General features: G+C 39.4%; 1 protein-coding gene across 1 annotated transcript in view; it reads right to left on the bottom strand.

Moving 5' to 3' along the window:
- Window positions 1-24,480, bottom strand: part of LOC146485703 (TBC1 domain family member 19-like) — a 28,352-nt gene extending 3,872 nt beyond the window's left edge. Inside the window, exons 1-20 of the mRNA XM_085103031.1 lie at window positions 24,282-24,480; window positions 19,712-19,830; window positions 18,296-18,371; window positions 17,615-17,689; window positions 17,031-17,100; window positions 16,074-16,120; window positions 15,866-15,918; window positions 14,265-14,325; window positions 12,945-13,023; window positions 12,244-12,282; window positions 10,836-10,948; window positions 9,902-9,976; window positions 6,644-6,706; window positions 5,731-5,815; window positions 4,459-4,503; window positions 4,293-4,325; window positions 3,771-3,840; window positions 1,908-1,947; window positions 1,362-1,453; window positions 228-288 (exon numbers count right to left, since the gene is read on the bottom strand). Of these exons, the coding sequence (XP_084959157.1) occupies window positions 228-288; window positions 1,362-1,453; window positions 1,908-1,947; window positions 3,771-3,840; window positions 4,293-4,325; window positions 4,459-4,503; window positions 5,731-5,815; window positions 6,644-6,706; window positions 9,902-9,976; window positions 10,836-10,948; window positions 12,244-12,282; window positions 12,945-13,023; window positions 14,265-14,325; window positions 15,866-15,918; window positions 16,074-16,120; window positions 17,031-17,100; window positions 17,615-17,689; window positions 18,296-18,371; window positions 19,712-19,830; window positions 24,282-24,377 (1,392 nt within the window). The 5' untranslated portion in view covers window positions 24,378-24,480. The remainder of the gene's footprint in view (window positions 1-227; window positions 289-1,361; window positions 1,454-1,907; window positions 1,948-3,770; window positions 3,841-4,292; window positions 4,326-4,458; window positions 4,504-5,730; window positions 5,816-6,643; window positions 6,707-9,901; window positions 9,977-10,835; window positions 10,949-12,243; window positions 12,283-12,944; window positions 13,024-14,264; window positions 14,326-15,865; window positions 15,919-16,073; window positions 16,121-17,030; window positions 17,101-17,614; window positions 17,690-18,295; window positions 18,372-19,711; window positions 19,831-24,281) is intronic.
- Window positions 24,481-25,456: the final 976 nt, after the last annotated feature.

Genomic DNA, 25,456 nt, shown 5'->3' with positions numbered 1-25,456 from the left:
ACGCTTCTACTATAAGGCCGACTGTTTTGCAGTCCATGTCAGGTTTGAGAATTTGGTGTTTGTATGACATTTTAGCACCAAATTCCCAAACCTAACATGGACTGCAAAACAGTCCGTATAATTCGCGCTGTCGGCGATTCACGTGAAAGCCGACATTGAAAGAGAACACTTGTATGCCGGCTAAGGTTAGACTACAGTAAAGTGGTATCGTGAAAACGATTTCTAACCTGCTCCGTGTCCAAATAGCCCGCGAATGCATAGATTAGCCAGTTAAAGACCAAACGAAGCCTGCGAAATAATAAAATTGATAGCATCACAACACATCAATCATAAATCATAATATTTTTCTTCACTTTTCATTACTTTTTACTCTTTTGACATATAATGTATTCAAAATTGACTTTTTTAACGCCTTCAATTAGTAATTCGTGTACGTATGTCCTTAACACCGCCTGCCTAGATTAGCTCGCTATTTGCAGGCGGTGTTCATTGTAAGTAACTTTTTGGAAAACTTAATAAACTTGAACTTGTACTTGAACACAAACGTAAGAACATTTCTATCGCTCAAAGCAGGTCAACAGTCAAACTCTGTCACGAGGCCTTCTACGCCACCACACTCAGTAACACTTTCACTTGCGCAATGTAAAGCGATTAGGAGAGTACGATTATAGAACATTTCTCCCAAAAATTGTAGAGAATGCTAGTCTAGTTTAAGACCCCCCTCCCTCTCCCCATCTTTTGTAGCTTTCCGGACAGTTTGCTGTAAAAGTACCCAGGTTTTCGGCGTGGATTTTTTGGCGCAGTAGAATTGGAGGGTCTTGCGTGGAAAAGCCAACGGAATTCTTGGCCGGCTACTGTTTTGCCCGTCTCTACAACTTTTTGCAGTCTTTTATACATCTGGCGCCAGTTGTTCAAAGGCCGGATAACTTTATCCGCTGGATAAGGCACTGTTCAGGTTCTAAAATATACTTCACGTTAAACGTTGTCCAAGGTTTTCGTACACTCTCAAACTTAACTGTGGTTAGAGTGTGTATATTTGCTTGTACGAGAGGAAATACTGAAATCTTTGCACAGATTGAAACTGTCGGATAGTGACTTATCCACTGGATAAAGTTATACGGTCTTTGAACAACTGGGGCCTGTACTCTAATCACATTTTCACTGAATTTACTTGGTGATTTAACACGGTCGGCGACAAACGGAAAAAAATAGGGGACTGTGCTTGCAACAGTGCTAACTATTACATCATTGTGCTTTCAGGTTTGATCGAAACAAACGTTCGCCAAAAAATCTTAAATGTTAATAAGCTTTATTTCAAAAGACCTTCTCTTTTAGAGATCAAAGTTACCGAAGTTACTCACGGATGCGCTCCAGCTTCCTTAAGGTGATAAAACAGCGCAGGCTCGTGAGTTTGAAGAAGGTTCTCAAACAGCACACACAGCGACAAGATTCCCTGTAGGAAAAAAGAATAAATAACTAAACAAACGAAAGAACGAACGAACGAACGAAAGAACGAAAGAAAGGACGAAAGAACGAACGAACGTACGAACAAATAGCATAGTTTCTATTGAATGACAAGAACACAACAATTAGTAGGGCTTGACAATTATTGCATATTTAGCGGTATTCCACGGTTTCTAAACGAAGCAATTTTCCCGCTGGTTAAGACAACGTGGTGCAACCGTCACAGCGTTTAGTTGTTTGCCGCCATAAAGTACAGCGTCCGTCGAGGATTCCAATGGTTTCCCGCCAAAACATATCGTGATTGTTACATTTGTCCTCCGTCGGGAACTCACGTCTTACGTAACCTAAAATCAACTCCTTCGAGGGAATTTTGAATATTCTGCTCCAAGTATTACACGTATATGAATGAAATATTGGTACTCTATCACCACAAAGCTCATTACCTGAGGATGTGAGGACATTGTGTGAAGACGGAAGAAATACCTAGAAGGAAAAGATGCCAGAAACGTGTTAGAAAAGGAAGAAGAGTTTCGTTAAGAAAATGGTTGTTTCAGGGCAGCCTAATTATGACTCAGTAACTCCATCTTATGAAGTGACAAGTCCGGAAAGAGTCAAACAAAACAAAGAAAAGAAAACATGAAAAGGAGGTGATTACTCTTGGCCAATCAACAAAAACAAAACCGCTGAAGCATAATGAACCAATCAGAACTCGAGCCAAGAAAATGAAACCGGAATTCTCCTAACACGCAGTTTTTGTAGTTCTCGTTGACCACTGTCTGAAGTATTTGCTCTAAGCTTTTCATCATTTTCACAATTTTTGAAAAGTTTCTTCGAATTCATATCTCAAAGAAGAAGGAAAACAAAAATCTAAAGCAAGTTCCGATGGAATTGACATATCTGCTTCAAACTCAGCTTACTCAACAGTACCAAGGAAGTAATTCCAGCATGTGATCAGTCTCTACGTCGCAAGAAATATCGGGGTGATGTTCTGAACACAAAGTCTGTTCTGTTGTTGTTCTTTGCCTGGTCTACATTGCTATCGGTCTTTTATTTTGTTCACGACGTACTTCAGGACTTGGAATATGGCAAAGGGCACAACAATCGCAAACAAAGGGAGCGCCCCTCCCCCTTCCCATGCCTCTTATGGTTCGCGCCACTCGCCTATAACTTCCCATTAAGGCGGGGGTCTACATGAAAGTCGTTTTCACGTTTTCACGCCGCTTAAGGTGATTCCACTGAATTGCATTGCGCATCCTTGCTGCGCATAATTTTTCGCGTCATTTAGCGCGCGCACGAGCGCGCGCACGCACAACATTGCGGGATTTCCTTGAGGTTAAGCTCGGCAGGAAAATAAATGGTCCGTTTCTTCTAAACGAGCACGGTGACCCCCATTTTTTATTCAACGAAATTAAAGAAAATACGACTCTCTAAGTTATATCCTAGTTTCAATAATTTTTTATTATTCAATTTCGAAAAATTATTGTGGAATCACTACTACGATCAATTTTGGACTTTTCGCGGGAAGCGTGCAACCGCTCGAATGTCCCCTATTATGCCATGGGATTAATTTATTTAGCCACTTTATGGCGTTTTACTACAAAGTTACAGTACTGTTATAAGAAAAATGCTAGTATTTCATTGTCAGTACTAACTTTCTGGAAGTAGTGGGCACTTCTCGCTGAAGACTAGCTCTTTTAATATTGAGGTCACATGCCTAGAAAATAGTGAGATACCACAGCCCTCTAGGGTGAAAACAAGCACGGTGACCCCCTCTTTTTATTTTATTTTTCTGATGTACTAGATGTACTTAACATCTGTAGAGATTTTCAAAAAATTCTCATTACAAACGTTCTTTCGATGGAATCACCTTAAAATCGGTTCAACGGAAATATCTCGTTCGCATTTCAAGCAATACAAAACCCTATGCTCATTACACAAATCAATGTTTTGGGGTGTTTTGTAAATTTTTGGGTGATTTTTAGGTATATTTGGGAGGAGATAGTTTTTCTCAAAAGAGTAGTAAAATTAAGAGAAATAAGAAATATTGAAGATTTAGTGAAGTTTTAAAATTAGAATTTGTAGTTAATAATTAATAGACGGATACCAAGTTAGTCCACTAGCAACCTGAGGTGCTCTTGCGTGGGTATCAACTGTCTGTTAGTGTTCCAAAAATCATTTTCTTTCTTCTATTCCTTCCTTAAACCTCTGAAAATTCTATCCAAATTCAGGTGTACCCCCACCTTAACGAGCCCACCCACAGGCGAAAGTAAGAGGCTGTCAGTATTTCACTTCATATAAGCACTCACCTAGTGTAAATTTGTTTGAAAAGATAGTATAGCTGCGGCGCCTGCGCACAGACAAACCCCAGTGGAGCCGCTGCAACAAAGTACAAAGCGAAAACAACCTTTAAAAAAGTTGAACATGGCTTAAACTGACACGTTCATAACACCTTAGCCTAAAGAGTTGGGTCAGACCACGATAAGACGTAAACTTTGCAGGCTGTAGCTCATCCAGTTTCGTAGTTTATGGACTTTAACTAAGACATTTTATTGATCGGCCCAACGAAAACCACGAATGACGCTGAAGAAATTCTCCGTCTACATCTGGCATTAGTAAAATAACACAATCAACTCTCTTTCTTGGTTAAAGGACACGTTTCTAGAGGTGGCAAAGGCTAATTCCATCCCTTTACTATGCATGTTTCTCCTGCTAAACAAGACAATCCGATCTCATCTGGTACCAATTACAAAACTCCAGTATTCAGTTTATCGCGAAACTGTTGTAAGTTTAGGCCATGATGAAGACAAGATCTACTCGTAAGAACTTACCATACAAAGAAAATCCATGGAATGGTATAAAACCTGCATCGGCAAAGAAAATAAAAAAAGACAAAGAAACATTAAGGCTTTGTTCCTCATAGCCCGCTATAAACACAACAGCCCAACAAAGGTATGGTGCAATTCTTTATTGTAGTTGCTGATTAATTGCCCTTACCGTTGGGAGGGTAAACAACAGCGTAATCTTGAACACCAAGTTTGCCTGCAAGAAAGAAAGCAATGAGTCAGTAACATCAACCAGCATTATTATATTTTTCTCGACACTGGTAGACTAATTTTCGTGAAAAAGACTGCTACTGCTTCGTTAATGTCCACGTCAAATTTGATGAAAAAAACCGGAGTTGCATTCCTCCTCATCGTTCGTGCGCATTGGGACTAAGAACGAAATACGTGAGTTCTGAACGTCAGACTTTCAGTCTAGTCCAAATCAGTGACGTTGTCAGTGGCGTCCAACGATACGTTTTATTCAACTGGCTCCTGTCAAAAGCATTACTCAGACGGTAGAATATTAGGCCACTGGAAAGTTTAAGTTTCTGCGGGGAGAAAGACAAGGTGGTGCAACAATTCTCATCCAAAGATATAACACGAAGGTAATGCAGAGAGCGGGCTTAAAATTTAAACAAATAGAGTTTTTGATATTTAACGAGGCCAGGGCGACACTGAAACAGTCTAAAGACTTACAACCCTGTGGCGATCGGATTTCGGATCGAGTTGGAATTTAGAAATGTTGGTCGCTGAGGAAGGAAAAAACTCGGAGTACCAAACCCATAATCTCGTTCCCAGGGCCTCTCCTCGTCGCGTTATAGAGAGCAAGAGGAGAGAACCTGGGAACGAGATTGTCAAACCCAGAGAGAAGCCCTCGGCGACGAAAGCCAACAAAATCATCTCACATATGCCATTATCTTCGGGATTAGAATCAGGCCACAATACATTTGTGGCTGGAATAACCGAATTCCTCCTCGTTTCCAAGCTGTCAAGCCTCCAGTTGGGGTCGTGTAATCAGTAAGCTGATTGTATGAACAGTCAACACAGCGGCAAAATCGGTGCGCATGCCCCGCAGATTTGTGATTCGAGGGAGAATCGATTACGAATGCTCCACTTCCATCGGCAGATTCACACCTGTTACCACAATATTTTTCTTGTTGATCAAGATATGTGATGGACAAAGTTCGAAAGAACCTTTCCTTAAAAGGGGCAACCTTATCTATTTTGATTTGGGTTTATCCCCGCGAAACGAAAACAAACAATGGAAATTTTAAAAATGCCGCCATGATTGCTCACGCGTGACGAGCATGCGCACTCATTTTGCCGCTGTGTTTGTTCAGTCAGCATCATATACACATGCGCAATAGCGCTAAGCGATGACTATTGAGGCAGAAATGGGTTTCCTTCCAAAGAAGTTTTTTCTTTCCAGACTGAGAGTACTTACCTCGAATGTACGACTTCGGAGGGGTGGCGCTGGACTGTTCAAAATGCTGCAGGATAGACGTATCTCTACTGAAAACAAGAAGAGCCTGCGAAATAAATTTGTTTTCGTTAACTTAGTTTTAGTGGTTCGTCCTTCATTAATAATTACTGTAAATCCTTTCGTCTCAGGGACGGGACAAATTTAAAAATTATTGTGAAATAAAAAGCAGTACAAGACGGTACTTTTGGTCATTAACAGGCTCAAAAGATAGAATCGACTTATTTTTTTTAGCAAAATACCATAGAACAACCCTGTTCAGTAGCGTTCACCTTAATGGTCACACTTTAGGATACCATACACAGACTCAATCACCTTGAACAGCAGAATAAACAGCACCACAGGCAAGTACTACAATTTAATCTACTTACGGTGGCCTATGTACGTACCTTATTACACATTTGATAATTAACAATTACTCACTGAAGTGAAGGTGAATAGCAGATACTATCCAGAGTTTGAGAAGCCAATCAGAGTGCGAGAAAAACAATAAAATCTATAAAACCAAATATTCGTTTCCACTCCCCCACCGACGCAGCATCACAGTTTCTTTGGAAGCTAGTTAACAATTATTCCACGAGCGTGCGTTGGATATGAGAAGATAGACAGCCAACGAGGCTATCGTCTCATATCCAACAAGCGCGAGTGGAATAATTGAATTATTAAAAACAATAAAGAAATTTCGCGGCTAGATCTTGCTGATTTCGTTTTGCAAGAACAACCAGAAGACAATTTAATGGTCGCTATTTCTCGGGCATGGTATAATGGCTCATATACCATGGCCGATAAGCCAATCAAATCCCTGGAATTGCATTATACAATGGTTTAGTTTTTAATAACACCCTTTATCATCAGTTTTTACTTATTTAAACCTTACTTGAATGAGGACATCTTCAAAAACAAAGTAGTCGTCATCATTCGAAGAGGTCAGTTTTACATCCTGGAAAAGAGAAGACATCACGTTACAACATTCAATGAAAGTTTAGCAGATTCATCTGCTCCACCAGTAGCTACATTTTTATCTCATGCCACGTGAGTACGTCACTATCCAGTGACCTTTTTGAATGCGTTCAAAAAGCTAACATGATAAAGGAAATATGTCACCCCAGGCGCATGCGCGAGTTGACGAAAAGCCCTTTGAAAACGTTAGCCCAACTTTTTCAAATACCGTCGGAGAGTTCAGGAAGCTGTTTTAATCTGTTTGAATCGCATTAACCTTCGGCAAGTTAGCTGATTTTTTTTATTTACAAAAGTTATTTAGTAGTAAAAGAAGCTGTTTGTAGCGATATTTTCGAAAGCTTTTGTAATGACGGAAAAGCAAAAATCCCGCGACGAGTTGTATACAATTTAGTCTTAACCGGACTCTACTACACATGTGCCCCAGCTTCCACACTCCCTTTAAAGCTGTAGTGTCGTCTTGAATTCTGCTTTGTAATTGGTTTATAAACCGAGACTGGCACCGTGGCAGTTAGTTGGGATCTAGTAGACGTAAAGATCCGCAAAAGTTTAGAACTTCACGTTTTTCCAGGCACCGTTTGTGTCGGCATATTCGTTTAGAAAATGAGAAATCAAACATTTTGCTGCTAAATTGAAGACGTTTTGGGGTACAAATCGTACACGTATACGACAACTAAAACTTCAAACTTCAGTGATCAAGCGTCCTTGCTTAACGGGAAAAAAAGGTTGAATCTCAACACAAAACTGAATTCGATTCTAAGATATTACGGCATTATAATGATGGCGGAGTAAAAATGTGTTCCTTGTATCCCATAAGAATTGAGCTCCTGGATAGTTTTGCTACACTAAATATCATCATAATCTTTGTTAAGTCAGTTGTCGAGGCATCGCAACAAAAGCACCGACAAAACAATACCAATACAAAAATGTGGCTACTTAATTTAGAAATTTAGACACTTCCTGTTAGTGCAGTAAAAAGAATTGGAATAAAAGCGAATCACATTCTTGGCAATGCCTTCCGAATAACTTGCTAAATTTAAAGTAAGCGTAATATAGTGTGACGTAACATGCAGCCTCGAAATGACGTAATGTCATCATGTTAGTATTATACGTCACAAATAACAACGATCTTGATTACCAAATTAAATTGCGCTAAATTTGCGACATTTTCAAGAAGGGAAAGACTATATTCAAGGACGTCCAATTGTTTAAGAAAGAGATCGTGTTATAAAGCTACTGAGAAGGAAAAGGGGGCGATAACTGTGGACTAACACGGGTAAGTAAAATCTAGCTGGAGGTGACAAAAAGGAAACTTCAGAAAAGGCAGACTCGCGTGACACTCGCGATCATTTGAACGCAAGCTTAGAGGTTTTACCACACGACAGAACACTGCCCTAATCATCTTTTATTTTTTTTCTCTTTTAGTTTCCTCGCCATGAATGAGGTCGAAAACATCGACTTTCTGTTTCCACGGCTTGCTCCAAAACTTCGCTACATAAATCAACATGTTGATAAACTGAAAAACTGCCGCGCTGCTCGCGCCCTGAGACAAACCAACAGATTTATCCAGAGTCGTCCATTCATCTCTCTTTTCCTTGGCTTTACAATCGCCTTTGGTTTTCTTCCGTTTATCATTTTTGGAGCCTTTGTTGGTGGCTCCCTGTTCATTACTCTCTATGCCACACTTACATCAACGGCGGGAGTATTTTTCGTGGCATTTGGCTGTTTTCTGACTGTTCTTTTCCCCATACTGATCGCTGCAGCATCTGTGGTAATTTCCGTCTACGTTCCGTACTGCTTGGCTACGAAAATTCTACGACTTCTCAAGAAATTTGGAAACACGGTGACCTACTACACTTCAAAGCTTCAAGAATCATTTAGATTTGCTGATTACCAAGGAAAAGCAGAGTTTCAACATGGATATGAACAAGATTTCGCACGAGCAAACGAAGAAATGTATGATGAACAATATGTGCACCACAACAATGCAGTACGGTATCTGAACAATAGGGAAAACCGCCACGGAAAGGAATACCTACACGGGAAACAATTTAAGGTTTATTGCTTTAAAGTCACGGTTAATCATTAGTCCACGAATACTGTGGAATCTCAAACATTCTGCCTCACAAAATTTAGACCTCCACATGACTGTTGAATTCACAGAGACTTTCCTAAAAAAAATGCTTGTTTGTTTATTTGACTTTGATCTCGCTCCTTTTTTAACAAGTACGTCGTGCAAGCAAACGAAATCGCCAACTAGAATTTAGTAAGCGCGAAAACAAGCTACCCTGTAGTGTTTTCTCTATCGCGCGTGCAGCGAAGCTGCATATTTGCAAATGCGCTTTCCACCATCTTACCAAAGAACGGAAAGTCTAAGGGAAGTCTTTCAGTTGAGCTCAACTTTGGCAGTTCCATTCAATTGTGATCGTAAAACAAACGTCCTGAATTACTCTCGACGGTTTTAAATGGTGCCAACTAACAAAATATAACTGTAAACCTTTTTGACTAAAATTCCGACCCATTTCGATTCTGTTTTGCACGGACATGTCTTAACTCAATCGTTTTTTCCTTATTCAGCATGTATTTGATTTTGAATTTTTATATTAAGCCCGCACTAAACTAGATAGGGAATGTTTAGGATATTTTTTAGAACATATATTTGAAATTTTTATGTAAAAAGTGCACTAAATTAGATAAGGAATGTTTAGGATATTTTAAGGTATATGTGCGTAAAAAAAAAAGTAATTTGGCTATTTGCTTGTCTATTTACTCAGTCGCACTGGTGAAACGTACTCTATAAGAGCGGTTTTCAGTTGAGTGTCGTATAGAACCAAAGCCAAAGTACTTACTCTGTCCAATCGCAACGGGCGTAAATCGCACAATGAACCAATCAGAATTCGAAACAAACACACGCAACCGGCGTCACAGAAGGGCGGGAAATTCGTGCGCGCGTGGGAGTTATGACTGGTTTTGGTTTTGCTCAGTTCTCATTGGTTGAGAAGGTGTCACGAGTTTTGCTATAACCAATTACAAATCGTAGTAAAGCTGAACCATAGAAGATTTGCAATTTATTTCGAAACTCAGTTGAAAACAGCTCCAAAACGGTATAGTACAGTGTATATATAATATAAAAGGTTTGAGACAGCGGGATTCTGCAGTTTATAATAACAAGGGTTACCTTGGTGATGAGGCTATCCACCAGCATGTCATAGTCAATAACATACTGCTTCAGCTGCTGAAAATACAACAGGTCCTGCGAAAATACAAAGAATCGCCCATAATGGAACACAGTGAACTAGCGTCTCTGAACGCCTTTCTTGTGGTAACAAATGGTAAAACCCACACTAGAGTTATGACATGTTCAGGCTCTATACAAGCTTATCAAGACAAACCAAATAACGCAGCAAAAACATGCAACCAGTGTAAAGCGGTGGAAAGCATGTAACCTGTGCTAAAGGTGCTGTTGCACTAGACACTTTTTCTTGCACCTTGTCTCGCAATTTTGTTGCGATACAAGTTGCACGAATCATTGCCTAGTATAACATGCTCTGAAATGAGCATGTCTCGCAATATTTTTGTCGCTGCAATCATTGCGAGAAGTAGAAGTCGGTTCTACTTCGAGCAACGGTGACTGCGATACAAAAACGTTGCGAGGCATGTTCATTTCAGGGTATGTTACACTAGGCAACGATCCGTGCAACTTTTGTCACAACGGCGCAACGAAATTGAGAGACAAGTTGAAAGAAAAACATCGCGTGTAACAGCGCCTTAAGCGTGAGAAAACATACCAGCGATGTCAACCGCGGGAGAGCGTAATACCATAGTGACTACGAAGTGCGAGAAATCACCCAAACGATGTCAAGCCCTATCATGCGCGCAAGAAAGGTGCGGTTAGTTGTTGTTTTTTTTTTGTTTGTTTTGTTGTTGTTCATGTTGGTTGAAAGGAGACTCGTGTCGTATGGTTGAAAGGAGAATCGTGTAGTATGCTACACGATTTATAAACCAACTGTCGAGCTCAGTAGAAGGCAAAATGAAAATAAACACTTCCAAACTTCAGAAATATCTTTTGGCGTCAAAATCTACTCAAGAGATTGAATTTGTGGCTTACATACCAGACCATCAACTGCATATCCCAGAATGAGTTTCCACAAATCCATCCTTAGTCCAGCGGGGCAGCCATACTTCGCATACTGTCTTGCAGCTAATGTACTTCCATTCTGAATTACTGTTGAAATACACACAATGTTTGAGATTTAACAAATCAACGGCAGTTTTCTATGGTCTATACTCTTTTATTAAGGTGATTCCGCTGAAAAAGAAGGAGTATTTAAAATTGTCTAAGACTTGGTCCAGTTTATGACTATGTTATGAGCATTACAAAAATGCAATAAAAAATGGGGGTCACCGTGCTCGTTTTTGTGCAACCTGGATGGCTATTATAGTAAATAGATGACCTACGAGGTTAATATTAGAAGCGCTAGTAATCAGAAAAGGGAACTATCATTTCTAGAAAAATTAATTTCTTGCATTAAAATATCGAAGCAGTTCAACAAAATTTACTTTAATCTTACACAACAAACTATTTTCATTGAACTGGAATTAAGATTATGAAAGAATTCAAAGATTTTGCTGCGTGTGCACGTAAGCAGCACTACCTAAGTACGTGCTTTTTAAAGCACTCAAATAAAAATATCTCAAAGTAGAGTATTAAACTTTTCTTTAAATTGCGATATATAGTGGCCACCCGTATGACATTTAAATTGATGCATTAAAAAATGGGGGTCACCGTGCTCGTTTAGAAGAAAAGGACCATTTATTTTCCTGCCGAGCTTAACCTCAAGGAAATCCCGTAATGTTCTGCGTGCGCGCGCTCGTGCGCGCGCTAAATGACGCGAAAAATTATGCGCAGCAAGGATGCGCAATGCAATTCAACGGAATCACCTTAACAAGCAATTTGATTGGCTTAGCGGCCATGGTATATGACCCATTATACCATGCCCGAGAAATAGAGACCATTAAATTGTCTTTTAATTGTACTTGCAAAGCGAAATCTGCAAAATCTAGCAATATTTCTTGATTGTTTTTAATAAAACAATTATTCCACTCACGCTTGTTGGATATGAGATGATTATGGCCAACTCGATCTCATATCCAACGCACGCTCGTGGAATTATTGTTAAATAGACGATAGAAAACTGCCGTGGTTTTGTTTTTTTTTACAATAAAATAGAAAAAGCTGTATTTCCCTTTGAGAAAGCGTGCTCGTTACATCTGACGGCGTCATATTTATTGCCTGTAATCTTACGCTATAGACAATAGCTACAGGCCAATCAGCGCGCGGACATTTGACAGTCATTGTAAAATTACATTTCTTTAAGAGCAACCAGATACAAATCTCCTAATCCAAAATCTCCCCCTAACCTCCACATCTTTTCAATGACTGGAAAATTCCGTCCCTAAGTCAGTGGCCGTTATTGCGAGGTTCTACACTATATTTCAATTAAGTCCAAAACTACTCACCTTTCCTTCCTATCTTGTTCCACTCAGCTGGAAATGCGTCTGATGTAAAATCACAGCAATATCAAGTTAGGATACACCTGCGAATTTGAGGTTAGGCTAATCTGCATAAGGGGGAATTGAATGATTACAGCTAGTATGTGATTTTGTCATGTTGCACACAAGAGGCTTGTCCCGGGAGGTAGGCTAGGAATTTGGTCAGATTACATGCAATGGAATACTGATTTTTCAAACCTCCTAGGGAAACTGAATTTGGTTCGAAAAATCGGGCTAAAAAATCTGACTGAAGCAATCCAAGGGAAACAATTTTTGGTTCGAAGAATCGGGAGTTTCGAAAAATCCAGGGTTCGAATTATCGAGATTCCACGGTATAGAAAGATTTTCAATTGAGTGTCGAAAGTAATTGCACGTTGGCTTTGGCTTTGTTTTACTACGCTCTGTGATTGGTTGACAAAACTCGCGACACTTTCTCAACCAATAAAATGTAAAACCAAAACCAATCGTGCCTCGCTCTCACGTGTTTTCCCGCGCTTGGCGCCGGTTACATGTATTTGCTTTGAATTCTGATTGGTTCATTGCCCTGTTTGCGTCTGTTGGTTTCGGTTTTACGGCACTCAATTGAAAACCGCTCTAAAGAAATAAGTTGATGGATGACAGCAGCTCTGGGAAGGGATTTGTAACAAGGTATTCAGTTGTTAACACACCTGTAGATGCGCTCTCAAGCAAAGCATCGTCAACTCCACTGTGAAGATTTCCTGCATCTAGTTCTTTGTAAGCTGTTTTCTATTTGGAAGTATATATTAAAAGTTAGTGTTACAGTAAGAACTTTCATCGCATCATATCCCCCGCTCCCTGACTGACTGACTGACTGACTGACTGACTGACTGACTGACTGACTGACTGCTGGGTCACTGAGGATGTATACAAATGCAAGTTGAAAGTCAATGACTCGATTCTCGTGAGAATTGAGTATTGAAAATTGAATTGTAAATGCACTCAACTCAGCAAAGCCTGGTTTCCACTAGCGACGCAAGCAATAATGCAAGCACAAGCACAAGCACAAGCATAAGAGCTTTATGTCAAGTGAAAACGAACGCGACGCAAGAAAAGGAAAAATTTGATCCTTGTGCTTGTGCTTGCGTCTGTTCTTCCGTCGCTGGTGAAAACCAGGCTTAAGTGTGGCCCACAGATAAATGTAACACCCATCAAGAATAAAGCAACGCTATTTGAAGGAAGTCAAGAATGGCACCTATTTAAAACGTTAACGTTGAAATGTCTAAAAATGATAAGACTTGTTTTAAGAATGATGTATCATTCTAGAAAGTGACACAGGCATACTCGGAAAAAAGAAAGCCGAGTGCTCCTATCAGGAGTCGAACCTAAGACCTTCCGATTACTAGTTCGGATGCTCTACCACTGAGCTACAGGAGACTCGTGGGAGCTGGGGCCATTAAACTAGGTTCATGGGACAAACATCCTGCATACTGCTAGGATTGGAATGTCGAACGTGTGATATATGATTTAAAAAGTGATGGTACAAGATTTGTTTCGTAACCCAGATGCGAAGGAGAGCAATGGTGGCATCAGCTGTCCACCTGTATTCCTCTTATTGAAAAACCTGTTATAGCTAATGAGCGTTAAATAAATTTGACAGTTATTATAAAATAGAGAAGGGAGGGGGAAGAGAGTGTCCCTAGTTACTGTCTGTCTCAGAAAAGAATGCTACGTGCACTAATAAGGTTGGTCTATGAAGAGGACTGCACACAGTCTGCTGTGACTGAGAAGACCAATCCTGCATCACGTCCATTGAAACACATCGCCCGATAAACGTAGGGTACCCATGATATCTTACGTGCCCACAAAGCCGTGCTGCTTGTTTCGGCTCTCTCTTACTTGCAAATTTAGCTCCCTAAAGGGAGTTACATGACCCTCCTACTTAGATTACAAGACGGAGTGCACACAAACAATATAGAGCAGGAAAAATTCTTCAAATGTTACTTCAAATAACATTCCACACAACTTACCATTTCTTGGAGAGATTTTGTGTACAGCTGGACCTTGATTAAACCCCAGCCTTTGATTGAACTGTGCAGTAATTAGATATGAAAAATCAAATATTTAGTATTTAGTCAATGTGCTCTGGAAACAGTGGCAAATCACCACTGGTTTCAACCCTGTAATAAAAGTCTTCAGGCCCTCTGGATATAAAAGTTCTGGTAAGAAATTCTTTGAAGGGTTTGTGGCATAGTTGCAGGGATGGAAATTAGCACTCACCGACTCGCCTACACAAGTGTCAAATCTTCCTGGACAAGTACAAATTGCCAATGTTTTTGGTGCAGTGCTTTAGGTCAATCACTCATATGACAAGCACTGTCAAAATTTAGACTATGTCACTCTATACAATGCTGGATAGCATTTTATGCCATTGTGAAAAATACTTCGGCCTAGTGTGAACAGAACTGGCCCAAAACCACTGGCATCTTTCCACTAGAATCCACTCCTTGCTCCTCGTTGTTGATTTCTGTTTCGGTTCGAATCTCTGTTCACACTACTCAAGAAAGTGTCATAAAAACCTATAGGAAATGTGACGATTCACTTTCATGACCGAAGCAGCACAGCATCGCTCTGGAGCAAAAATTGATCCAAAATTGGCGTTTTGTGTGTGAACAAATTAAAGCCCTATCCAATATATTTTTGGTGCCAGCACAAGAGCTATCCAGTACAGTGTAGTTCCCAACCCTGCAGTTCAATGTCTACCTCCAGGGGTCAACAGTAATTTAGGCTATGGAGGATATTGTAGAGTGGGGTCACATAGGCAGATCTCTGTTTGCATAATATTATTTATCCTTCATACCAGACATTAGCATATTATTAAACAACAAATTTAGCTATAAATACCACAGGCAGCCCAAGCTCAATCTAAGATACATGTAGCCCTACCCAATCATTAGCATGGTGGAGTAATACTAACAGAAATTAGATCTGTCTTAAATATAAGGATTTGTATGAGATTTCCATATATTAATGAAAATCCCATGCGAAGCGTTATATTTTAGCCAAAACTATCATCAAATCTTTGTAACATTTGGGTATTGTCCTTGGGCTTGGGCTGTGTAAATACATGCACTCTTACTTTACATAAATTGAAAGAGCTTGGTAAACTTAACCTTTAGTTTGTACTCTTGGAAAAATTTTTTTAAGCAGGATACGTCAATTACTTTTTGAGAAATGAATTTTCAAAGTATTACAATTTTACAAAGAATGTATGGCTGGGTGTCAAATCTTACCACCAAACCATACATTTGTTGTAAATTAATTATTTTGTAGTATTTAACGAAAGCTAATATTTCTCAAATATTCATACATACTGTACATTGTATTTCTGCAAACTTTCCCTGACACATGGTAATAAAGAGTGATTTTGTACTCCAGTAACTATAAAAACCAGTCTTATTCATCAGGCATTTTTTTGTCATTTTCATTGTACGTATTCCCATTCTGGAATAGCTTGTCAATCTAATGCACCCTTGGTGTAGATATCATATTCTGATACATACTTCAAGCTGTTATCCAATATGTGCTTTGGCAACATGTTAATGTACAGAGAAAAACAAAAAAAAAATACCTTGGTGTCTTTCGAAGTGGAGTAAAACTTGGATTTTCTATGCTAATGAGGGCCTGCAAGATGATTTTAGAAACGTAATATTAATATTGGATACATCTGTGCACATCAAAAAATCTAAATTCAGGAATTGAAATAGCATGCAAATGACTTTTTTTTTAAACTTGTATTCTATGAAGAAACTGAGTTCGAAGTAAGTGGTGACACTTACCTCAAAAAAGTCTTTTGGAGCATAAACTGGCTTTATTTTTTCCATCTCTGAGAAATGCAAGTAAGAACAAATCACTTTCTATTTGACAAAACAGGTTGACAATTAAAGAATTATTTAGTTTTTAAGTAATGTTAATTAAGTGATGATGAAGTGCAAGCATCTGGTCAAACAACTGAAACTATGTACATATTGAAAAAAAAATGACATTGAGTGAAACAATATGATAATAATATTTTTATTAATTTTCACAAAAATGTTAATTTTTATTTGCATCCATGGCATATTGTATCAAATCCCTTGGGGAAGGGATACTCTCTCTTAGCCATATAGGGATGTGTTATGTCCCCAAGGGGTAGGGATTTTGAGTTGTTTTAGCCTGAAAATGAGTATTCATTTTAAACAGCATACATTTATAAATTTGGTCTCAAGGCTGAAAACCAGTATGGGAAAATTAATAATTATCTGGTTTGAAATAGGGTCAGGGATTGGAGGACTGGATTGCAAATCCCCTTAAAAAATTCAAGGATTACACCCACCCCACCCCCAATTACATCAATAGGGAGCTAGCAAGGACAACGGCAATGGCAATGACAACGCCGCAAAACAATAGGAGTTAATGAGCAAAAACAATCACTCTGCATATGAGTTTTACATTTTGGTACATTTCTTTGCCGTCCTCTGCCAAACAACAACAGGAAATGACCAGATTTAAGGTTTTGTGGAGAATGTCAATGGACGACAGTGAAGTTTTCATTTTCTTTCTTAACTTGTACGCCACTCCTACCAATTTGGTTCCTGGATAGTTCGCCAATTTTTGTAAAAGTTGAGCGAGTTAAAATAATTGCGAAGTGACACACAAAAGAAATAAAGTTATATTTTCCAGGGACTTTTTTGTTGCTGTTGCCATTGTCGCGGTTTAAGGTCCCTAATGTAGGTTTAGTGAGGGTACCAACTTACGTTTTTCATCTAGTTCACCTCCCAAAGTTTCAAACTTTGAAGACATGTGAGCCTGGTCTGCAGTTGATCTCTACAAAAATGTGAATTAGCATTACAATGTCTTTTAATAAGAAATAGCATAATGCTAAATACAGCTTATTCTTCATGTATTTCTCTATTCCTACAGCATCTAATTGGAATGCAGGGAGCTTAATGATGATGAAGTATTTTGTTCATTAGGAGGTAACAATATTGCTTCTAACTTTTAACAGTTGCGCAAAAAAATGTTGTGACCCATCTGATCTGTTTTTCAAAGTTGCATTTTTCTTCCATTTTCTCTGCAACTTTTCTTTAACCCTTCCAAAATTCTAAAACAGCTCTGATGACTAACCCACTTCAACTTAAAGTATCTTGTGATGATGATGATGATGATGATGATGATGATGATGATGATGATGATGATGATGATGATCACCCTTTTAATACTTTACAAAAAAAAACATCTAGGAAATTAGATTTTCCAGTTTTGAGCCCGTAGGAGTAAAATAGAGCAAGCGATGAGTAATATCAACGAAGGGAATGATACAATGTAAATTTATACTGACCTTTCTTGCCAGTGGAAGTGATAATTCCGTACACATGCTGTTAATGCTCTTCACAATCCTCTTTTCCCAGTTCATCTACAAAATAAAATAGCCCAAATGATGAAGAATATAGAGTCAGTGAAATGTGGCATACAACTTTCAGCCCCTCAATTATGAATTGGTCTTTATGCATCCCTACAATTCCTCGTTAAACTCCCTGCCTTTTAAGGACAGTGCCTACTATTGTTAAGTGCCCATACGTTCTGCGAATCTTGTGATACTCAAGTTTCCTATGGATGGTGCCTACTAATACAGGGATATTTTTGCAACTTAGCAAGTGCTTTTGGTATCCAAAAGGAAAATTGGGGGTAACCATGCATTTTTCAGAGATAATAACTAAGCTTCAATTTGGAAAAAAAAAACGCCATACATTGCTTTGTATTTTACTGCTTTGCAGCTTAATTATCTCTAAAAAAATGCATCCAGGCTACCCCCAATTTTCGTTTTGAATTCCAATAGCCCTTGCTATGATCTGCTTTTCCCACAAAGTCATAAACCACGCAAAAATACTTCGGTATTAGTAGGCACTGTCCTTAATTAAGTGCATTAATTTTGGAACATGTATGCTCCCCTTGAATAGGATGCCAATCCATTACAAGGTTTTATAAACATTGTGGCCCCTCTCTGCAAAGCCTAACATACCTGAGCCTTACGTATGAATGCTAATGGTTCCTTTACTTGGTTCTGAGGAATATCAGATGTGGGAGATGCTGGTAAGCTAGTAAAATACAAACCAAACAGAAAATAGATTGAATGAAGTCTATACTGTACATAGTCGTTCGTCCATACGGGATAACTACATGATTGTACATAACATGTATATTATAGGCCCTTTGTGACTACCCAGGGAGTGGGGTACTCCCCTATTGAAGTTACATAGGTTTGTATAGCAGCAAGGGGTATGGTTTGTGAGCTGAGTTTTGATCTGAAATAGGTATATATTCACTTTTAGAAAGTAGGCCTAAAACAGGTATCAATTATTTTAGAGGCCAGGCCTGAAAAGGGCTACCAGAAAATTACATATTTTGGTCTGAAATAGGGTCAGGATTTGAGAACCGAGCTGTACATCCCCACCAAAAATTCTGAGTGCTTCCCCCCACCCCCCACCTCCTACTAGGGTTAACAATCAAACAATCCAGAAATGGTTTAATTAAGAATATTTGGTCACCTTATTTAAATTCATCTCAATGCTTTTACATGTACAGTGTAACTATGGAAAGAAACATACAAATACAAAAATAATATTTTCTTAGCCTTAAGGTCCACACCACACACTGAAAATTTGTATATCATACAATGTATTTTTGCTGGAGTGATAATATGCTGCTCTCTTGTCAAAAGAGGGACACTTTGTACTAGATCAGTTTTTAATGTGCCAATTTCAAGCTAATGCTATGTGAACAGAAATAACAATTCTTTTATGGGCCTGCTCTGGTACAAAACCTATCTATTTTAGTGTAAACAACTGGATATTTTCACCAGGAACTACATATTTCTAGGCTGGCAAAACGTAAGTTAACGTTTTGCAGACAAATTGATTCCACGGTGCCTGATCCGTTGCACTGGCCGTTGCAGTTTCTGCATTTGTGGAGCGACTGGCCTCTGCAATTGTTCATGCCTTGAGAAATAAATTGTTTTCTCGTAACTACGAATAATCATGAATGCTTCGGTTCAGTGATTCTGACATGTATCGAGTATCAAGTCTCAACGGTCGACTCGATACTCGATACTCAATTCTCGCGAGCATCGAGTCAAGACTGTCAACTTTCATTTGAGCGGTACTGAATCTAGTGTGAACGTAGCCTTGCATGTTTTCAATAACATGAAAATAATTAAGAGCCAGGTAGTTACCAGTAATAGCCTCCTACTACAAACATTCTTTGGTCTCATCACACATTCATTCCTCTCCCACAAACAACATCCATGGGGGAGGAATGAATGCCTGACGAGCCCAAAGATCATCTGCATAGAAGGCTAGGTACATGTACTTAATGGTTATAAAAAGCTGTGTATACATACATACATACTTAGGCCAGTCTTGCTCACAAACAAACATACCTCATTATTTGAGAATAGACAGCATTCTGTATCTTGACCTCCCAGCCAGACTCTCTGAGGTAGGTTTGAATACTACGCTTCATGTCTGAGACATGAATATGAGGCTTTGCTACTTCTTTCTTTATGAAAAGAAACAAACACTCAACTTATATTAAGATCAAAGTACTACATGTACCTTTGCTTCAGCTAGTACACTGGCTACAAATGGAAAGTGACGCAGAACTTCAAATTAGTATAGGCAATCGCATGAGGCCAAGTAAAATTAATAGGGTTAATATCATGCGTGTTTTCAGAAGTTGCAGAAATAGCCCAAGTCGCGCAATGACCAGGGCAATTTCTGCAACTTCTGTAAAAAAAGTGATATTTATCCTTAATTTTACGAGGAATCATGCGATTACTTGTTTATAACATAGAGGGCAAAATTTCTCTTATTCCTTAAAGCACGCGTTCTTACGTAATTTCTTAGGAAGCCATTTGTGTTCATTTTGGATCAATCAACCATAAACGCACAAATGAGCTAAATGAAATTTTATTTTTTCACAACGATGCCATCTGGAACATTAACAACCAGGCCTGCTATCAAAATTTCATCATTAAAAATATAAAGTCAATGCCTTTTCAAAGCATTGAAAAGTCACTCAGAATCTGATTCTTCAATGAAGATACACTTGTGTCGACGCTTATATCGCTTGAACTTTTTTGGACCGCATCATTCCCGGCAATATTCAAAGTGACGCTACAGTTGCTGAAATTGTAAACGTGGCCCGGAGCACATGCAAGTGTGGATATGGAGGAATTTGCAGGGTACAGCTGACTCAGAATGCCTCTTGAAGGACCTGCACCATTGTTGTCAATGATTCTTGAAATCATTTGCTGTTCTCGCTCGTCTCCAGAGTCGTAATCATCGAGTCCTTGAGCCAAAGCGTGGCCTATAATATTCTTTATTTCACACTTCGGGACGCCGGAACTTTTCAGCTTCTTGACAATGGTTTTCCTGGCATTGTGATTAGTGATCTTCTTTTGTGGACAAAGTTCCTTCAGAGGTGAGTTTTCTTTCATTTTTTTTTTATGATAGTGTTTATAGTGTTTTTGCCCATCGGCGTTTTCTTGAGCCAGATGCTTGAAATGGGTTTGTCGATTAATGAAAGGTAGAACGGACCGCTCGTTTTCATTTTTTTTGGACGCTTCTCCAGATATAGCTTAAACAGCATGACTGGGCATCTTTCCTCATTGCCTGTGGCAAACATTTTGGGGGTAACTAGTTGGTTTTTGCCTCGTCTTTGTGAGACCTTCTTCAAAAGTAAGAAATTCAGTTCCATCATCGTCGTGTTGCAGGGTAAAATCTTCCACTTTCATCTGGTGATGCTCTTGTCTTCCTCGTAGGCCAAAGTCGGGGGTCATCAACCACCAAATCGTGTTAATAAGTGCACGAGGAGTCCCACTAACTGTCCCACTACCAAGCTGGCCGTTCTGCCATAGGACCTCTTCCTCTTCTTTGGTCAAACTTTTTGATCTATTCGGCCGCTTTCCTTTTCCTCGCTCTCTTAGTTCCCCTTCGAGTACTTTTCTGGAGTTAATGAACTCTCTATGTCGGATAATGGATTTTGGGCACGGCTTTGCCATGTTTCGTGAGTGCCTTCAGGGAAATCTAGCGTACGCGCACTGCTTTCAATAAAACCACGGAAAACTATATATCACTGTAAAGCTGATAAATTGAAGTTTGCGAAAAAATCGATGTTTTTTTATTTTGTTGGATACATAAGCGCTCAGAGGCCTGCAAACTCAATACTAGCGACGTGTACTTAACCCTTTAAGCCCCGAGGGAAATGCCAAATTTTTCTAAATCGGTAACTATGAACCAGGAAGACCACATGTGATATACCATTTGAAAGGTATTTTCTGGGGTATGCTATAAATCACACCAAAAGAAATGGAAGAGGTCACAGATTGAATTGACAAGTGCCCAAAATGAAAAAATAAAAACGTTTAAAAATTTCCTGTTCCTTGTACAGATTGGGTGTGTCCCTAAACTATAGCTTAATTTGCAGCTCTCAGTGCATTGGTTGTTGTCAGATATTAACCTGGCCTAAAAAGTACAAAGATAAAAAGTTCCAAAAGTTGCAGGGGTGGTAAATCAAGTCTTGTATAGGAGGGGGGCATGATATTATGCCTTCTATGTGCAGATCTTTCTAAGATCTTTTAGTTGTGCAAATTTAACGCAAATTGACTGAATATTGAGCATGTAATTGCATCTTGTGCCATATGGCACTATCGGGGCTTAAAGGGTTAACTGAATTACCCACTGTCAAGTAAAGGCGCACAACCAAACAGACTGCACAATATCAATCAGGAGATAATAGGCTAACAAAGTGTGTCAGGCTTTTTCTTTATTCCTATTGGTTTGTGAGAAAACCCATCCTAAAGATGGACAATGGAAAATTTTTGTAGTCGCGTCGGATGTTAACACGTCACGGGAAAAATATTTTGAATTTCGTAAAAGCCTGACACACTTTGATGCATTAATATCTGATGACCATTTTGGCCAAATGGGGAATTCGCGCAAAAACAAAAGCCGTCTTTTCGGCCTTGAAACATTTTCAGAGTTTTCGCACCTCAGTAAAATACTTGTCAACACGCTCACGCTGCTGGCCAATCAAACACAAAGAAGCATTCCCATGGGGAGTTCAGTAGATAAAAAAACAATTGGAATTCCCACAGAAGCATTTAGTGTTACTGTAATATTGTAAAGCGATTTCTTTTATTATATGGGAAAAGTTAAGTCTGGCACGAGAACCAAAACAAAGAAGAAAACGGCAGATAGACGCAGAACATGAAACTGGCAGCCCCAGCAGAGTTGACACGAGACACGCACTTCTCACCGCTATCAGTACACGAGGCTGCGCGCTGAGGTTCGCTTTTCTGCCGGTCAACAACGGTGAAAGTGGCTGGATTGTCGCCGGCATCATGTCAATTTCGGACTCCAAACTGATGTTCGACTCTCCACTATTCGATTTCTCGTCCTGACAAATTTCTCTGCTGCCGAGGCAGCTATTTTTATCCGGCTTGCCCCGATATCTTTCGACGAGGATGGGTTTGAAAGAAAATCTGACTGGTTGTACCAAGATCCCTTGTCCCTCTCGCCAGCTGAAGTTGTTTGGCTTCGTCAAATGATTTTTCAACCTTCTTTGGCCGCGGTTTTTTCTTAACTTTCACCCAAGGCGACTTTTCTAGTTTCGCTTTCTTCATAACAACCTTTTATGCAATGCTTGAATCCAAAATGGAACGCTGTTTCACAGTAAAATTTTACATACAACGCCGTGATATGTGACGAACACGGTGTAAACGAAAATATGCAAATTTGCCGGTAATTCGAGTTTTGCGGCGTAATATGTCAACACAGTCCCGCATAAATTGGATTATGACACCTTCACTCACTCACTCTCCTATAACTGACCTTTCTTCCCTATAAGTAACCTTAAATATCTTTCCATCGCCGCCTGTATCACTTTGAGGGAATCCGGTTCGTAGTCATCCCGTTTTCTTTTCACAACTCAGCATGAAACTGTGAGAGCGTTTGGTCGAGGACATCGCACTTATACTCTTCTAGATTTGCATTCACATTTCTTTCAGTCGCCCACTTTTTGAAAACGTTTTTTCCAATACTCTGTGCTCTTCTTTGTGTTTTCTTTTTCGCTCATTTCTTTTAGTTCTTCAAAAAATTCATTGTCAACTTTCTCAAAATGAACGCCATTTTTGCAACAATTTTGCTTGCAAGGCATTGCTAGGCAACTTGTAGGCCAATCATTTAAAAGTGATTTTGCCCTCCTTCGAGCAAAAATTAACAAAAAAATGCCCTCTGTCTCGACCAATCAGCATTCAGTAATTTTGCCCTCTATGTTATAAAACTAGAAATTGGTGGTCCTTAATCACTTCTTCAAAATTATTCAAAGCACTTTTAATTACCAGATTTTACTTCAAAAGAATGTAACTAATAATTTTTCTTATCAGCCATGAGGAAATAAAGGTTGTTGTTGTTGTGGTGGTTCTGTTGAAGCCCATGGAAGTTATTTTAAGCTTATACTATAGTTTTAAATCGATATAAGCTTATCTTAATTAAGGGACTGGGACAACATTTTACAACTGCTTGTGGAAAAGGTATTTTTGTTAGAACTAGGAAACTGGATGTTTACCTGGGGAGGGTAACATATAAGCTTGGTTAAGTTTAGTATAAGCTTAGAAAATAATTAAACTAAAACTAAAGCTTAAAAAGGAGCAATTACCTAATACCCGTCCACTCGCGAGGTGCATTACTCTGAAACCCGTGGTCCGTGCTACCGCGCTCAACAGATGAATAAGTATTGGAGTGCTACCGCGGTCCGCAGTCCCGAAGTGGATGGATAAAAGAACGAGGAATGTATTAAACTGGAGTGCTACCGCGGTCCACAATCCCGTAGTGGATGCAAATTAGATGACTGCGGGACTGCAGTAGCAGGTTTTTAATTAAGTTCTAGATTTTAGTGGCCGGGTATTCTAGAATCTAGCCCTTAAAAATATGCACTGCACTAGTTACCTGCAAATCTGCTTTCATTTCCAAGAAGAGCGAGCTTTTATGTAGCTTTTCAATAATTTTGCTCAGAACTGCATCTTTTTCGTCATCTCTGATCATTTTGTCACAGAGTTATTAGCTGAAGAAATACTGCTTTCATAGAATCGCCAAACATCATCGCCTGTCCGCCATCTTGTGTAGCTGTAGACACTATGGTTCATCATACATGACTGGCTTGTAGAAAAAAAGGACTGGACCCGAATGCATGCTGGGCACACAGTTTCCCACCCACAGGCAGCCCAAACCGTTAAATTAAAAGGATTTGTACGGGAATACAACGGATTTGGGTAAAATGGTAGAAACTGACATCGTTTTCTCAATAAAATCAACTTACCCTGTTTCTACTTGTATTCTTTGTCATTTACCAGCTTTTCAAGCCGGTTCGAAGCGATTTCGGTGACTTAGCGTCATTCGGGTCTCTACTGCTAAGTGTAACGAAAGGCCGAACAGTATTTCAGCAATGCCCGAAGCACGAAACGGAATAAATCCGTTGAAATCATCCCTAGTGTCCCAATTCCTTCATAGAAACAAAGTAGAGATGCATACCTATCCTGCCAGTGCACCTCCGACTCAATTGAAGCCGTATCACGTTTGCTGGAAAGATTTTCTTTCAAGTCAGCTCGCTTCTGAGATTTCGAAAGAACGCCATGGACACATTGAACGTTAGAACAGCACGCTGGGTTATAAAAGTTGCCTGGCACGGGGGGAACAGCGGCCAGCATCCATTTGTCCACAGGCAAACAGATTTGTTCCCGGGGCCTCTTCGTGTCCTTTTTGTCAAGACCGTCAAAAGACCATTGTTTCTATCGCCCATTCAAAATTACTACCGGACTATTCAACCTAAATTTCCGGTGCAGAATCAAATATATGGACAACCTGTTGTCCTTTTTCCCAGAAATTTGGAAATTCCGGGAATTTTCCGTTCCATTGGTCATTCCCAGACTGAGGATATCAACCAGTTGAATATTTTTTGTTCCATTCAAACTTTAAAAAACCATTGTGACTGTTCCAACAAAAAGAGAAGTTAGCATGACGCGTAAGAAATAATGCAAGAAAAGTGAAGTCTCTACTGACACATTCCAATCAAGCAGTATTCGGTCTTAACAAGTAATTCGTTCTTCCCAGTTGTAGTTAAGGCT

The sequence above is a fragment of the Pavona decussata genome, unplaced genomic scaffold (assembly GCF_977016875.1).
Source record: "Pavona decussata unplaced genomic scaffold, jaPavDecu1.1 SCAFFOLD_25, whole genome shotgun sequence".
NCBI classification, from domain to species: domain Eukaryota; kingdom Metazoa; phylum Cnidaria; class Anthozoa; order Scleractinia; family Agariciidae; genus Pavona; species Pavona decussata.
This window is presented reverse-complemented; position numbering and strand designations above follow the sequence as displayed.